At 47.2% G+C, this 16,675-nt stretch overlaps 1 protein-coding gene across 3 annotated transcripts in view; it reads right to left on the bottom strand.

Moving 5' to 3' along the window:
• Positions 1 to 16,675, bottom strand: part of DAB1 (DAB adaptor protein 1) — an 862,015-nt gene that overhangs the window by 20,445 nt on the left and 824,895 nt on the right. For all 3 annotated transcript variants that reach the window (XM_088447883.1, XM_088447885.1, XM_088447884.1), the window contains 2 exons: positions 13,841 to 13,949; positions 1,954 to 2,499 (listed from right to left, as the gene is read on the bottom strand). In XM_088447883.1, coding sequence (XP_088304009.1) covers positions 1,954 to 2,499; positions 13,841 to 13,949 — 655 coding nt within the window. The remainder of the gene's footprint in view (positions 1 to 1,953; positions 2,500 to 13,840; positions 13,950 to 16,675) is intronic.

Here is a 16,675-nt window from a genome sequence, read left to right as displayed (position 1 = left end):
TGAAGTAAATTTTTTTCCCTACTTTTCACCTAGTCTGGAGGTGTGAAATAAGGGCTCGATTCAGACCCGTTCGCTAGATGCGTTCGCACGCTAGATGCTTATGCAAATTCAGCAAGACAAGCGATCGCACAGCAAGGCATTAGCATGCCCACAATGTCTTGGCATGCGATCGCAGTGTGTATGCAGACACCCACCAGCCTGTCTTAAGATGCCCACTTGCGCACGTCATCTCCAGGTATATGCAACCATCGGTAACATCGAGTACCATCGGATGCATACCCAGCGCTTATCTTTGACCATACCCTACCGCAAGCACTGCGAGCACTTCACTGTAAAATTATGCCAAGTGACGTGTACTATGACGCTGCCTCTTAATTATGCACGCCTCTGAAACGGCGTTTAGACGCTCAGGCGTTCGCAACTCCACTCCCCCGTTTCTAGCGGCCAGCCCGTCACCACCCACAAACGGCTTCTCCTGTCACTCATTTAGCCGGGCTGTCTATGTGCAGCTAGCGTACGCTTCCCGATCACTCGCACTGGTTCGCGCACGTGCATTGCGATGCGTACGCATGTGCAGAATGCATACAATCGGCTGGCTGCGTGCGAACGCATCTTAGCGAGCAGATCTGAATCAGGTCCTAAAATCCATGTCAGCTCCCAGAGGGGTCCACTAGCAAAGATGCGTACAATCTGCATACGGCGTGCGCACAATTTGGGAATGATTATTGACGACTGATGCCTTACTGCCTTAAACCACTGAGGTCACGAGTGCAAGTGGGGTAGTTTGTATGTTCTTCCCGTGTTGGCGTGGGTTTTCTCCAGGTACTCGGGTTTCCTTCCACGCTCCAAAAACAGACCAGTAGATTAAGGGTCAATCCAATTAGGTTCGAACTGCGAGTTGCTATTTTCACTTCTAATTCACATCGCAAATTCATTTTGCAATCCAATTAGCAACTCACACTGATCAGTCAGACTGAATTCACAACTTTCCATTCGCACCGCCCTGAGGGTGAGAGATGGAAAGGGAATCTTTATTTTATGGTTAAAATGTTGGGACACTGTGCTGAACCCTTTGGACACTCCCCCCTAATGACTAATTAGGTAACAGGAAGTTTCCAATTAGCTTAATTAGTCCAATAATTACAGAACATGTAATTTTAGGGGGCTAAAAAAAAATTGTCCTCAAATTACCCCAAAATCTACTTTTTCGTTAGTTTAAGCACCCCAAATTCAATGACAATAATTTTTTAGTTAAAATATAAAAAATGGTTGACCATACCCTATTTTTTTTTCAAGGTTCCCTCAAAGTACCCCCAAATCACCTTTTTTACCTACTTTTTTTTGGAATTTTTCATTTAATCTGTTTGAGAGTAAACAAAAAAAGTTAATTTTTATAATTTTCTTGCATTTTACAAAAAACACTTAAATCAGCCTTTTGACAACATTTAAAAACCTCCAGTACCTAGCTAATGCCCACAAACAGCCTTCTATACGACCGTGCAGTCAATTCGCACCCCTCCGCTGCAAGTACTGCGAATAGGTATTTTTAATTGGATTGGAGAATTCTTGGGAGCGCGATTCGCTGCGAAGTCTGCAGGTTTCAAGAAACAAACTCGCTACTCGCAATTCGGATCTATTTGGATTGACCCCTAAGTGTCTTCTGACAAAAAGAAAAACACTATAGTGTGTCCATGTGGTAGGGAATAAAGATTGTAAGCTCCACTGGAGCAGGGATGATGCGAATGATTAAATATTCTCTGTAAGGGGCTGTGTTATAGAAATATCTGGTACATTGTCTACTTCATAAACAAATAATCCAAAAATATACTGAAAAACATTAAAGAGGATGCTCTGCAAAAGAGGAACTATTAAGGTCCTTGGATCATCAATGGTCAATACACAGTATTATGTACCAAAGAGCACAAGTTCATTTCTCCTCTATGTAGTACTCACGTGAATTTGTAGATGGCGAAGTGGAAGTCATAGGCGTCAAATTTAATTGCGAGATGTCGAAGTCGTCACAGTCGTCTGTATCCTGCGCCAACCCAACTTTGTCAAAATAGCTTGAGAAGGCATCTGAGGTACATGAGAGGGAAGGCTGGTCTGGGTGTCGTGATGGCACTGGCGGGGGATTTACCATCTGAAAATCCTTAAACATCTCTTTCGTAACTGTCTGGTCAGGCCGGAGCGGGCTGGAGCGCAAGGAGTCACTGGTTGGTGGAACAGCGGCTACAGGAGCGGTGGTACCTTGAAACATGGCTGCTTGGAAAGGCAATACAGTTTGTGTTGGCATGAAGGCAGTTGGTGGAAACTGGCCAGGCAGAGTGGGCCATGGCTGTTGCTGAGGAGTGGGGTAAAGGCCCGGCTGAGCCCATGTTATCGTTTGGTTTCCCTGCATAACCTGAGCAACTGGAGGCTGGCCACCCAAGACCATTTGTGGTGGTATTAATGGTGGTTGTCCCCAGAATGAAGACTGGACAGCTCCCATTGCAACATAGCCTTAAAAAAAAAACAGATAAAAAGCAAATGAGATATAGAGAAATGCTGCGATTTAGTACAGTGAAGCCACAATAAGGACACCGACGCAGGGAGCAGTACGGTAATTTATGCAAGAACATATGCAAATCATTTCAGCACGTTTCTGAACCTGACCAATAGAGTGAGACATTCAAATTACTAGGAACTAGTGACATCACTGAGGCATGAGGCACAAAGTAATGCCATTGGTTCGTAGTAGAGTGATAAACTGCATTCTGTATTGGTTCAGCCCGATAAATGTCTGCCTTCTATGTGTATGGGGGGAGGGTGTGCTTTAAATAACTGATGTGTATAAGCTTGGTGCTCTCAGTCAAATGTTTGTTTTTTAATACCTAAACCGCACACAGTATACACACACACAAATGACACAGTACATTATTCCTCAGCTTAAAAGCCACATCTACTGAAGTCATTTGCTGGAAATCCCTTGAAAACTGATGGTTTGGGTGACGGCCGCATCCCCGGGATGTATGTACGGCGATATCTGCTATAGATAATGGAGATCGCATTTCTATGGAAGCTGCTGAATTACCAAGCTCCGAATGCCAAGCAGCAGCTACCACCATCTGCAGAAGTCATTAGCCAATAGTAACCTATGGGCTACACATCACATTTTAATGGAGGGGGATCCTCCTGATCCCTCCCCACTGACCCATACTGACGCATGGGCAGCCTAATGGTTGTGCATGTGCATTAGGCTGTCCGGCTCCGCTGTCACTTTGCTTCCAACTCTTCACCGGGATGGACCCCTGTCCTAGCGAAAGGAATGTGGTAAATTCAAGGGAAAATAGTAAATTTTGCTTTGTGGTGAGATGTATCAAATGTTGGAGAGAGATAAAGTACCATCAAATCTGCTTCAAATGTGACAGTTAGGAGCTGATTGGTGGGTACTTTGGGCCTGATGCAGAGTTGTACGCAGTGAAGGCATCTGAGGACGCATCTGAGGACAGCGGCATCCCGACAATCCGAATCCCGACACCCATAAGGAAAGAAGGTAAGACTAACCCTTACCGCTACCCCTAACCCTCCCCGATGCCTATCCCTAACCTCTCCCTAGTGCCTAAACCTAATCTCCCCCTCCCCACACCCTAAACCTAACACTCCCTTCACAGTGCCTAAACCTAACCTCCCCCCTGGTGCCACCTAACCTCCCCCTAGTGCCAAACCCTAACTTTGCACCTTGCCCCAAACGCCCGATACTTTGGAATGCCGGCAGTTGGGATTCTGGTGCCGGTATCCCAACGCTGTCAGGATTTCGGCACTGGTATTTCATCCATCGGCATCCCGCACGCCGAGATGCTGACTACACCCCGAGTGAAGTGGTGCGCTGCACAGTAATCATCTGACCTATCAGATCCCGCTGTACAGTTTGTGTGTTTAGTTACGTTTACCTAAAAGGTCAAAGTCTCTCCTAACCATACAGTAAGCGCATATTACAGACTCACGGTGAGCCTGAGCCGCTAAGCACAGACACATTAGCTGTCACATATTAATTTCCTGAAGGATGATTTTCAGGGTCGCTGCTCCGTACCCGCTCCTCGGAATTAAAACACAGTCTTCTCTTCATCAGTGTGGTTTGAAAGAATTGTGTCTTGTTAATCTTGACTTTAAAACCTTCCTTCCCGGGGAGACTACAAAGGGAGTCACTGGATTAATCTGTAGGGCGCCTACGTGGATAGTCCAACAAATGAAGGGTTAATCTTATCCTGACACCTCTGCGATATCATCTATCTTGTATTAATGTTCTCCTGGGGAAAGCTATGCATATATAATACCCTGTGCAGCTTGGGGTATTCTGCTTTCAGTTATCATGTGCTGTCAGCAAAAGGTGCAATTTTCTTGTCCCATTATCAGATAAAAACTGAAATTCTCTCCTAAACTTAACAAGTCGTGGAGGAAATAAATTGATGTTGTTTTAAATGGAGTTGTGTTAAAGCAGACGCGGTGAAGTCAAGTGCGCCGAAGCCACTACAGCGGAATGCAGGTGCTTTCTGCATATAAGACATATAGGCCAACAGGGAATGCTGACACTTGTAGTTCAACGACACATGATAAGCCGTAGGTTGTTTAACTCTACTTTAACAAATCTTTTTTTTTCCTGATTACACTGTAGCCTAACTTTTCATTTTATATGTATTAATTAAGATTCAAATTAATCCGGATGATGGAGCCTAAGGGTGCACCAATCAGCATTACAGTGTTGAAGAGGGTCAAAGTGGGCGTCCCACTCCTAGCATATTCAGGGGAAGGGCTAATACTAGCGCTGGCATAAAGTCGCAGACACGACTAGGGCAAATGACGCAAAAGCTGTGGCGGCAGCAAGCTACTCAGAAGCAGCCTGTGCATGAGAGCCATGTACTGTATTACATAAATAACTGTGACCACAAGGTGGCAGTGTGCCTCTATGTTGCCAAACCTCCTCCTCCATCCTTGAAAATAAATGACCAGATAGTCTTCAATTTTTAATAAATGACTGGCTGGTGCTGCTATGCTTAGGATTAAATAAATAGAAACATCCTTTATACTAAAAGAACCTGTCTAATTATTTCATGTGCTGGTGATTGAAATATAGAATTTCTTGCTCTTGTGTGGCGATCCGTCAGTCTGTGGATGCATTTTGTAGACAGTGTTAGGAAGCCTGTCCATTTTTCTATATTTTGCAGACAGGGTGAAGTTGTAAGAAGCAATCTAATGGGAAATAACGTCTCAATATCCCCCCTGAGCTGTGTCGGGTGCATTTTATATTATATATGAGTGGTCCGAACACACCCAAACTTGGGGTTCCGATGCGAACCGAGTCCTGACTAGGGTCACTATTAGGGTTCTAAGTAGAACTGTGTCCCAGCTCGGGTCTTCCCCCAAGTCAGATCTCAGATCTAGAACTGGATCCTACTTGTTTCTGATTACAAGTCTCTCGCTGGTGATTTCAGGCACCAAAATTGGTCAAAATTGACAGGAAACTAATGGTATAAATGTTAATAATACTAAAGGGAAAAAAAGGGCCTGATTCATTACCGATCGCAACTGCGATTACGCAGGCAATTGGTTGATTGTTGCGTACTGCACATACGTATGCATCTCAGTGTGCGTGCGCGAACCGGTAACTGAGATCGGGACTGCGATCTACGCAGACCCATCACAGAGTGATTGACAGTAAGCGCCATTTGTGGGTTGGCGAAACGTGGGCGTGTCAGAGCCTATGAACGCCGTTGCAGGGGCGTGCATAAATTATCCACTGGGATGCCGTACGCAGCTTGTGTACTCACTGCGTGCAATGAAGTAAGCAATTCCTGAGTACGGTCAGGGCTTGTGCCAGTGTGCGTGAGGCTGCGATGGTACTCGCTGGTTTTGCAGTCTTGCTAAACATTACGGATGTGTGTAAGGTAAAGTGGCCGTCATTATGTAGTGCTGCGTAGGGCATAGCGATCGCAGTGGATTAGGATACTCTCGCAGTGAGACTGCGTGCGTAATCGCTATTGCAATCGCCGTTGCGATCCATAATAAATCAGGCTCTAAGTTACTGCACATGATTTTAGCTGTTTTTATCAATTTTTTAAAGAAATCCCAAAGGTGAGGGTGGTTTTTCCCAAAACCAAAACACGGTGATCTGCGCACATTTCTATATGAAATACAGGCAGTGACGTCGGTACTAGGGCAGGCTTCTTATCGCGTCCACATCTCAAACAATACTTGTTTAATGAACAGGAAAAGGTTCGGATGAATTCTTTAAGTTTCAATTCTTAGACCCAATAATTCAGGTAGCAGAGATTTTATTTTATCGCAAAATTTCTAAAGGATTATTGCAACAAGACAGCTCACTTCTAATTACAGAAAGGGACATATCAGCGACCATTTGGCAGCTCAGAATGTCCGTGGGAAGTAAGCTGCCGCGGCCTGGTGAGATTGCATACAAAGATGTCGCACCCAAAAAAGGGCTGCAACACGCCCACGTTTGACTAGCCACCTAGCCATAAACGCACACTGACGGGATGCAGTCAGGAAGCCGACGGTCGAAATGCCGACCGCCGGCTTCCCAAATGCCATATCCTGGCAAGGTACTAATGACAGGCGTCAAAATCCCGATGCCTTTCATTAGACCTACGCCGATAGGCCGACGCCCGGCATACCGAACGAAGGTAAGCCAGGGGCTGGGCACGGACAGCCGCGTTGGGGGGGGTTAGATTTTAGGGCTCCCGGGGGGACAGGGTTAGGCACTGGGGGGGGGGGAGTTAGGGTTAGGCACCCCTAAGGGAGGGTAAGGGAAGGTATTACATACTGATTCCACACTGACTGTCAATCACCATGGGCCTCATTTACTAACGAGTTTTATCACCAAAACAAGTAATAAATGTCACTGTGTATGATAAATGGTGCTCCAGCCAATCAGCTCCCAACTGTCACCTGTTAGAAAAATGACAGTTGGGAGCTGATTGGCTGGAGCACCGTTTATCATACACAGTGACAGTTATCACTCGTTTTGGTGATAAAACTCGTTAGTAAATGGGGGCCTCAGTGTCCAAATATTCACTATGGCCATGGCCGGCGAAACCATTGCGACACATGCGATGTATGTGCAACACAGAAACATTGTACCGTGAATCAGGCCCTGTGATACTATAAATTCGCACTTTTGACAGCTCTTCTGCCAAATGTGGACAATAATCACTGTTAATCATCAGCCAGAAGGCAACGATCTATTCCAAACCTGTGGCTTAGCAGCTGTGGTACTACAAAACTCAGCATACCCCCAGGAGAGTATGTAGTGGATTTAGGGGTATATTTACCAAAGTGCCCAGTTTTTAGAAGTGGAGATGTTGCCCATAGCAACCAATCAGCTTCTAGCTATTATCTTCTAGAAGGTGCTAGATGAATGATAAGTAGAATCTGATTGGTTGCTATGGGCAACGTCTCCACTTCTTAAAACCTGCAGTAAATATACCTCTTAGACTCCTGCACATCAGTGTCATACTGTATAATGTAATCCGTGGCTGAGCCTGGGAGTCATTACTCCTGTATTGTACAGTACGTTTCCCTCTGTGTGATTGTCACATTATGGGGAAGGGGAGCTGATTGTACAGCATATCAGCATTATGTTTCCTTAATTACTACCAGGGGGCACGCGGTACACATTATATACTGCGCTGGGATGCAGCCTGGCTCTACCTTCCCTTTTACAATGTAGCAGCGAAATGTTTCATTACATCAGGAAATACATAAATCACATTTCCACCAGGTTATGCTATGCAATGAAAGCCCGTGTACACCTGGGGTTAGTTCAGGTTCAGGTTACAATGTTACCCGGCCTTACCTAAACAAATTAAATTATTGCATCATTTCCATTGGCTACCGGTGGAAGATCGATACCAAACAGTCTACTCAAAGGTTATTCATAGATTTCCCGCTTTCTGTGGTAATATGTTCATGCCCCCCCATCCCCCGGGGGCTGATTTACTGTTGTGTCCTATATGTCATATCACTGTTCACTGCTCTAATTATAGCTGCAAACTCTTACTGGTAACATCAGGAGGGAACAGTGTTGTATGGGAAAAAATAATAAAATGCATTCCCACTTTTAAAGGGATACATAAGCCCCTTAAATCTAGCATTTGCCCTATCCAGTTCTCGGGGAATAGTGCCATTTATCATTGTTACTAGCCATCTTCCAGTAGTAACATTACCTCCTTCTTCCCACAATGCACTCTGTTCTTACCGTAACAATATAATATTACCAACAGCAATAAATTACCACACAACTTACAATGCCTTTAACTCTAGTCACTTTGGCTTATGTTTTAGTCACGTTTTAGTCCAGAGGTATTATATTATAATGTATGTTTATCTTGGTACTTTCAGGTAATATATGGGATAATATAGCAGCTACTGTATGTAAGAAACATTTTTAATATCCATATTAATTTACAGGTAGGTGTACATTATTCCTTATGATACGGATGTGCCCCCGTACACCTGTACTTTTTGTGCTATGTGGCACGAGACGCAAGTCGCGGCGTAGAAGCAGCGATTTTTGGACTTTAGTACTTTCTCCAAAATTTAGTGACTTAGGCCCTGATTTATTACGGATCGCAACAGCGAATGCAATAGTGATTACGCACGCAGTTCAACTGCGCTAGTATGCTAATCCATTGCGATCGCTATGCCGCCGCTGTACTACACAAGGACGCCCACCTTACCTTACACACATCCGTAGTGTTTAGCAAGACTGTGAAACCATCGGTACAGTCGAGTACCATCGCAGCCTCACGCACACTTGCACAAGGTCAGGACGCTAACCTCGTCACACGCTATGAGTCCTCAGTCTGCGTAGGGTATTGCAGTGGATAATTTATGAACCATGCAACGGCGTTCAAACGCCCTGGCACGCCTGCGTTTCACCGACCACCCCCCCGTCACCACCCACAAACGGCACTTCCTGTCAATCACTCTGCGATGGGTCTACGTAGTCACTGCGATCGTATTCCCAATCGCAGTGGCTAGTTTGCGTACGTGCACTGTGATGCATGGGCAGGGCGCAACAATCGGCCGATGGCGTGCGTATTAGTAACTGCATTCCTTGCTGAATCAGGCCCTTATTCCCCTCGTACTCACATACAGTACAAAGTGGCTTATTGTGTACCAGGTCACTTTTGTCGCAGAAGAAATGGTATAATATTCTACACAAATCACAGTCTGCGTCGCACACAGTAGCTGCGTGTAATGCCAACGCCAGCACCCAGGGTACCCACGCATTGCATTTTCGTTGCATTATTGATGCAAATAAGACGGCAATAAAAATGAAAAAGTAAATGGCATGAAGCATGGCAGCGCTAAATCGCAAAGGCGGTGGAGCGCCAAATGGGACTAGTTGGGGCAATTTGAGGATAGGTGTTTGTGGACACATCTGTACTCGCTGTTTAAACAGCTTTCATGTAAAGGAGATAACACATATATTATCAACGCTTGTGTGTTATAAGGGTATTAGAACATTGTTGTATCCTATAGCAGTGGTTTCCTAACAGCCCAGGTTTTAAGGCTATCCATGCTTGAGCACAGGTGGCTTAGGGCCTCATTCAGACCCACTCGCAAGCGGCTGTCCGCTCACAAGTGGGTCGATGGTGTGCACTGCGCATGCGCACGACGCGACGAGCGAAGGACTTTCCTTCGCTCGTTGTGTCTGATCAAAGGGGGCGTGCTGTCGATGTTGATTGACAGCACGCCCCCTTTGGTGGGCGTGCCTGCCAGACGGAGGCGTTCCCAAGGGAACGCCTACCGTCAGAAGCCGGCCCCACTGACATCACTAGTGATGTCAGTGGGAGTGATTTTGGCTCTGATAGAGCCAAAATCACTCCAGGGCTTGTGGTCGAAAACCCCGACAGGCTTCTGGTCGCACTGGCGATGGTCATCATCCTGCACGCTCGTATGTGCTGTGGGTGGTGACCCACAGCTATACGAGCGTCCAGGAGGACGCTCCATTTTTATGGAGGACGGCCCTCATTCAGAGCGAGCGCTCTGCTCAGAGCGTCCGGCTCTGAATGAGGGCCTTAATTAGTACTTCAGTCAATTTAATACAACCATCTCTGCTGAAGCATAGATATCTTTAAAACCTGGTCTGTTAGGGTGTCTTGCGGACTGAGGGCCTGATTCAGCACGCTAGTGCCCTGCTGAACGCAGATTCCCGATGTTCGGGACTCTGCGCAGGCGCCAGACCCGTTCTGCGAATGTGTAGAGCGGGTCTGCAATCCCGCTCGCTCCAGACTGACAGCAGACTGCCATTGACAGTGATGTGCAGAACGGGTCTGCGAGCTTACAGCAGACTGTCATTGACAGTGATTGACAGTCTGCTGCTGTTTGTGGGCGGGGAGGCGATCGCCGCCGTTGGGGGGGAAGGAAGAGGCCAGGATTTCCGTCGGCTGATGGAGATTTCCTGGCGTCTTCATCTCAACTGCGGCGGCCGTCTGCGTGAAGCTGGCCGATGTCCCGTAAAGTATCCGATGCTGCGTTGGACAACGCAGCTCGGATACATAATGCCGCAGGAGGCGTGATGCCATTACCATATCAGCACAGACGGAATTGCAAAGCTACTTGTGAGCGGTTTTGCAATTCTGTCTAAAGCTGAATCAGGCCCTGAGTTTGGGAACCACTGCCATAAAGAGATGCTGAAATCCTCAGTGATTTCTAATATCCTTATCATCTACGGTACAGCGATGAGTTAAACAATCAGATACGAAACATACGCAAATACAGCATACCGGCCTACAGCCAGCAGAGGGAGCTCTCAGCACTGCATTGCACCCATATCTATATATCTATGTTTAGTGTGTCCTACTGAAATGAGCTGGCAAATGGAGGTTGGATTGGGAACATACATATGCATGGAACCCCTCTAATATTTCTTCTTAACAGTTTTACAGAGTAAAACTAGGGTGGTTGTAAAGTATTCAGCATCCACATTAACTGCATACAGATCCCACAGCTGACTCTCCAGATCTCAATTCGGATTTCCTATCCCCAGCCATGCATGTTATCAGCCACATACAGACAGTACAGTAGCAGCTGCAATGTAATGTTAAATGCATGGATAAACTGTTTAACCATATTTATGAGCCTTCTACGAGGCCTACAAATCATGGAACTGACAGAAACATGCACTACTTACATACAGTACCTGCTACCAGCTGACAGTTTCATGAAACAGTGCACACATTATGCTACATGACAAAGGGTACAACATTCCCCCGGGGATTGTGCTACACTTCTATCCCGGAAATATTCTACTGTGTCTGTGCCCTAGTGTTCTGCTGCCACAGGGGCCTCCTCCCAATGGCCGTACAAGGTCCCTGTGGCTGAACGAAGAGTAATGTGTATACTGTGTCAGTGCCCTACTGTTCTGCTGCCACAGGGGCCTCTTGCCAATGGCTGTACAAGGTCCCTGTGGCTGTAGGAAGAGTAATGTGTCTACTGTGTCTGTGCCCTAGTGTTCTGCTGCCACTGGGGCCTCCTGCCAATTGCTGTACAAGGTTCCTGTGGCTGCAGGAAGAGTAATGTGCCTACTGTGTCTGTGCCCTAGTGCTCTGCTGCCACTGGGGCCTCCTGCCAATTGCTGTACAAGGTCCCTGTGGCTGCAGGAAGAGTAATGTGTCTACTGTGTCTGTGCCCTAGTGTTCTGCTACCACTGGGGCCTCCTGCCAATGGTCGTACAAGGTCCCTGTGGCTTCAGGAAGAGTAATGTGCCTACTGTGTCTGTTCCCTAGTGTTCTGCTACCACTGGGGCCTCCTGCCAATGGCTGTACAAGGTCCCTGTGGCTGCAGGAAGAGTAATGTGCCTGCTGTGTCTGTGCCCTAGTGTTCTGCTGCCACTGGGGCCTCCTGCCAATGGTCATTCAAGGTCCCTGTGGCTGAACGAAGAGTAATGTGCCTACTGTGTCAGTGCCCTAGTGTTCTGCTGCCACAGAGGCCTCCTGCCAATGGCTGTACAAGGTCCCTGTGGCTGCAGGAAGAGTAATGTGTCTATTGTGTCTGTGCCCTAGTGTTCTGCTGCCACTGGGGCCTCCTGCCAATTGCTGTACAAGGTCCCTGTGGCTGCAGGAAGAGTAATGTGTCTACTGTGTCTGTGCCCTAGTGTTCTGCTGCCACAGGGGCCTCCTGCCAATGGCTGTACAAGGTCCCTGTGGCTGCAGGAAGAGTAATGTGTCTACTGTGTCTGTGCCCTAGTGTTCTGCTGCCACTGGGGCCTCCTGCCAATTGCTGTACAAGGTTCATGTGGCTGCAGGAAGAGTAATGTGCCTACTGTGTCTGTGCCCTAGTGTTCTGCTGCCACTGGGGCCTCCTGCCAATTGCTGTACAAGGTTCCTGTGGCTGCAGGAAGAGTAATGTGCCTACTGTGTCTGTGCCCTAGTGCTCTGCTGCCACTGGGGCCTCCTGCCAATTGCTGTACAAGGTCCCTGTGGCTGCAGGAAGAGTAATGTGTCTACTGTGTCTGTGCCCTAGTGTTCTGCTACCACTGGGGCCTCCTGCCAATGGTCGTACAAGGTCCCTGTGGCTTCAGGAAGAGTAATGTGCCTACTGTGTCTGTTCCCTAGTGTTCTGCTACCACTGGGGCCTCCTGCCAATGGCTGTACAAGGTCCCTGTGGCTGCAGGAAGAGTAATGTGCCTGCTGTGTCTGTGCCCTAGTGTTCTGCTGCCACTGGGGCCTCCTGCCAATGGTCATTCAAGGTCCCTGTGGCTGAACGAAGAGTAATGTGCCTACTGTGTCAGTGCCCTAGTGTTCTGCTGCCACAGAGGCCTCCTGCCAATGGCTGTACAAGGTCCCTGTGGCTGCAGGAAGAGTAATGTGTCTATTGTGTCTGTGCCCTAGTGTTCTGCTGCCACTGGGGCCTCCTGCCAATTGCTGTACAAGGTCCCTGTGGCTGCAGGAAGAGTAATGTGTCTACTGTGTCTGTGCCCTAGTGTTCTGCTGCCACAGGGGCCTCCTGCCAATGGCTGTACAAGGTCCCTGTGGCTGCAGGAAGAGTAATGTGTCTACTGTGTCTGTGCCCTAGTGTTCTGCTGCCACTGGGGCCTCCTGCCAATTGCTGTACAAGGTTCATGTGGCTGCAGGAAGAGTAATGTGCCTACTGTGTCTGTGCCCTAGTGTTCTGCTGCCACAGGGGCCTCCTGCCAATGGCCATACAAGGTCCCTGTAGCTGCAGGAAGAGTAATGTGTCTGTGACCTAGTGTTCTGCTGCCACTGGGGCCTCCTGCCAATGGCCGTACAAGGTCCCTGAAGCTGCAGGAAGAGTAATGTGCCTACTGGGTCTGTGCCCTAGTGTTCTGCTGCCACAAGGGTCTCCTGCCAATGGCCGTACAAGGTCCCTGTGGCTGCAGGAAGAATAATGTGTCTACTGTGTCTGTGCCCTAGTGCTCTGCTGCCACTGGGGCCTCCTGCCAATGACCGTACAAGGTCCCTGTGGCTGCAGGAAGAGTAATGTGCCTACTGTGTCTGTGCCCTAGTGTTCTGCTGCCACAGGGGCCTCCTGCCATTGGCTGTAAAAGGTCCCTGTGGCTGCAGGAAGAGTAATGTGCCTACTGTGTCTGTGCCCTAGTGTTCTGCTGCCACTGGGGCCTCCTGCCAATGGCCGTACAAGGTTCCTGTTTCTGTTGGAAGGGAAATGTGCCTACTGTGTCTGTGACATAGTGTTCTGCTGCCACAGGGACCTCCTGCCAATGGCCATACAAGGTCCCTGAGGCTGCAGGAAGAGTAATGTTCCACCTGTGTCTGATCCATTTAATTCTGCATTTCCAGAACTGACAAGGGCCTTTTTTCACCTGATGGCAGCGCAACGGGATTGTAAGAAAGGGTTCCAAACATGGGAGCAATTGCTGGGTGCAGCTGGTTGGGGTATTTCATAAAGGCATCACCTGGAGTCGCTGGGGTCTACAAGAAAAATCGACAGTGAGAAGATTTGGTTACAATAATAATAATAATACTCCTAGAGAAGAACACAAACATGATACATTATATACAGTATATACCATCACCCGAATGCCCAATACATTATATACATTCATAAATTACATTATATAACACATTGTAAGGTTATTTATGACCTGGACAAACGCAGAGATGATGGGACAGTCAAAAACTAGGCGCCAATGTTTAGGGGGTGCCTAAAACACAGAATGAGTGACATAATGCTTCTCAGTGCTACTGTCCATTCAATTAGAGGTTATGTGCGGAAAACGCCCACGATGTGTTGTTGTACTGACGTTGTAATGCCATTACCTTTCATCACGCCGAAATAGCTGTAATATTGCCCCAAAAGCGCAAATTTTAGTTTGCAGCCCTATAGGGGTATGTATAAAAAGGTGCAATTTAGTGGCTACTCCATCGCGGGCATAAAGCATAATTGAATCGATCCCTGAGTGTCCATCACACTGAGCATTGGCTGCTGATACCTCCATATTGATGGGGAGCCTGGGGGGTTGGGAGTGCGGCACTGAGCTATGATATCGCAGCCTAGTGCCACAATCTCAAAAGAAAAAGTTGCTGCCCTACCCCACACAAGGTAAGGGGTAGGAGTGGGACAACACCTGAGAGGGATACCCAGGGTGGAGTGAGCACCATGGGTGCAGGGCAAACATTGGCGCAAGCTCAATTATGGACTCGGAATAATAACAAATCGAAGCCAAAGTTAAAATAAGTTTTAATTTTTATTGTAAAAGAACTGCTCATTTGAGCCTCATGTATGTCCATTGTAAATCACGGCAGCAAGGGGCATTGGCATTACCTTTATCTCAGGTGTCAGCACAGCATAGATGGTGTAATGGTTAGCATTACTGCCTCAGTGTCAGCAGTTGTGAGTTTCGATTCCCACTACAGCCCTAACTGTGTGGAGTTTGTATGTTCTCCCTGTGCTTGCGTGGGTTTCCACCAGGTACTCCGGTTTCCACCAGGTACTCCGGTTTCCTCCCACACTCCAAAAATATACTGGTAGGCTAATTGGCTCCCAACAAAAATTAGCCCTAGTGCGTAAGTAAGTGCGTGTACATGTGATAGGGAATATAGAATGTAAGCTCCACTGGTGCAGGGACTGATGTGAATGGCCAAATATTCTCTGTAAAGCTCTGCGGAATACGTGTGCGCTATATAAATAACTGGTAATAATTAAATAGGTGTCACAATGTTACATTTTGTATTTGCGCTGACTTGTATATAGATAGCACAGAGGGTGTAATGGTTAGCATTACTGCCTCACAGCACTGAGGTCGTAGGTTCAATTCCCACCACGGCTCTAACTGTGTGGAGTTTGTATATACTCCCTGTGATTGCGTGGGTTTCCTCCGGGTACTCCGGTTTCATTCCACATTCCAAAAATATACTGGTAGGTTAATTGGCTCCCAACACAAATGAACCCTAGTGCATGTGATAGGGAATATAGAGTGTAAGCTTTTCTGGGACAGGTCTGATGTGAATGGCCAGATCGCTGCGGAATATGTGTGCGCTATATAAATAACTGATAATAATAGATAGTAAAATAACTTTACATGTATGTTTGAGATGCTTATTTTAATTGCACCCATTTTGCCCATGTCCAGAACTGGAATTAGGGGTGTGCGAGTGGTACTGCTCCACGGCACCAGCATTTGGCTTGCATATCCGCCTGGAGCGTCCTCAGGGTGCTCCAGGAATGCACCCTGCAGCCGCCCATAGCGCCCTATGCTCCTCTTCTGCCTGGTCCTGTCAGTGCCCATGTCCAGTCAGCTAATCGCATCACGGGGCCAGAATTTTGTTCCCCCTGATATCATGTCATACTTGCCAACTCTCCCTGATTGTCAGGAAAACTCCCTGCAATAGTAGCAATCTCCCTGTCTCCCTGAAGAGCCTAGCAATCTCCCTGATTGCACCTTACGCCCAATTCTGAAGCTGTTTTATTCTAAAAAAAAATCAGATATATAAATTCAAATGGGATCATTAGTATCATTTCCCTGCATTGGGTATAAGGCACAATGTGGCATATGTATGAAGCTCTGGAAAGTGATAAAGTGCAGAGTGATAACTGTCCAGCCACTCAGCTCCCAACTGTCATGTTAAAGGCTGTGTTTGAAAAATGACAGTTGGGAGCTGATTGGCTGGACAGTTATCACTCTGCACTTTATCACTTTCCAGAGCTTCATACATCTGCCCCATTGATCCATATGGCTACATGCATTTTCTGAAAAGTATCAGTGTGTTTTCATCAACATGTAGATACTACTAACTGCTTTGGGGCTCATTCGGATATCAGTCAGTATTATGACACGCCCCTCAGATGTAGCAGGACACGCTCACTTTACCGCTGCGCTCATAGGTGCTGCTTTCACAATCTCCCTGAAATGAATTTTGAAAAGTAGGCAGGTATGTATCATGCCCATCTTCTAAATGATTTCTGCCCACGGGCCTTGTTCAGAGCCGGGTGCAAAAGGAGAAACAAAATGCATCAGGAACAAAAATTCTGTTCTTGCTACTTATTCAGAGTAGAGATGAGTGGGTTCAGTTCCCTGAGAACCGAACCCACCCGAATTTCGGGGGTCCGAGGCTGATACGAGTTGGCTCGGGTTTTCCCACCTGACTCGGATCTGAAAACGAGGCAAAACGTCATCATCCCGCTGTCGGATTCTCGT

This window comes from Taudactylus pleione, unplaced genomic scaffold (genome assembly GCF_031769625.1).
Source record: "Taudactylus pleione unplaced genomic scaffold, aTauple2 ptg000442l, whole genome shotgun sequence".
NCBI lineage: Eukaryota > Metazoa > Chordata > Amphibia > Anura > Myobatrachidae > Taudactylus > Taudactylus pleione.
This window is presented reverse-complemented; position numbering and strand designations above follow the sequence as displayed.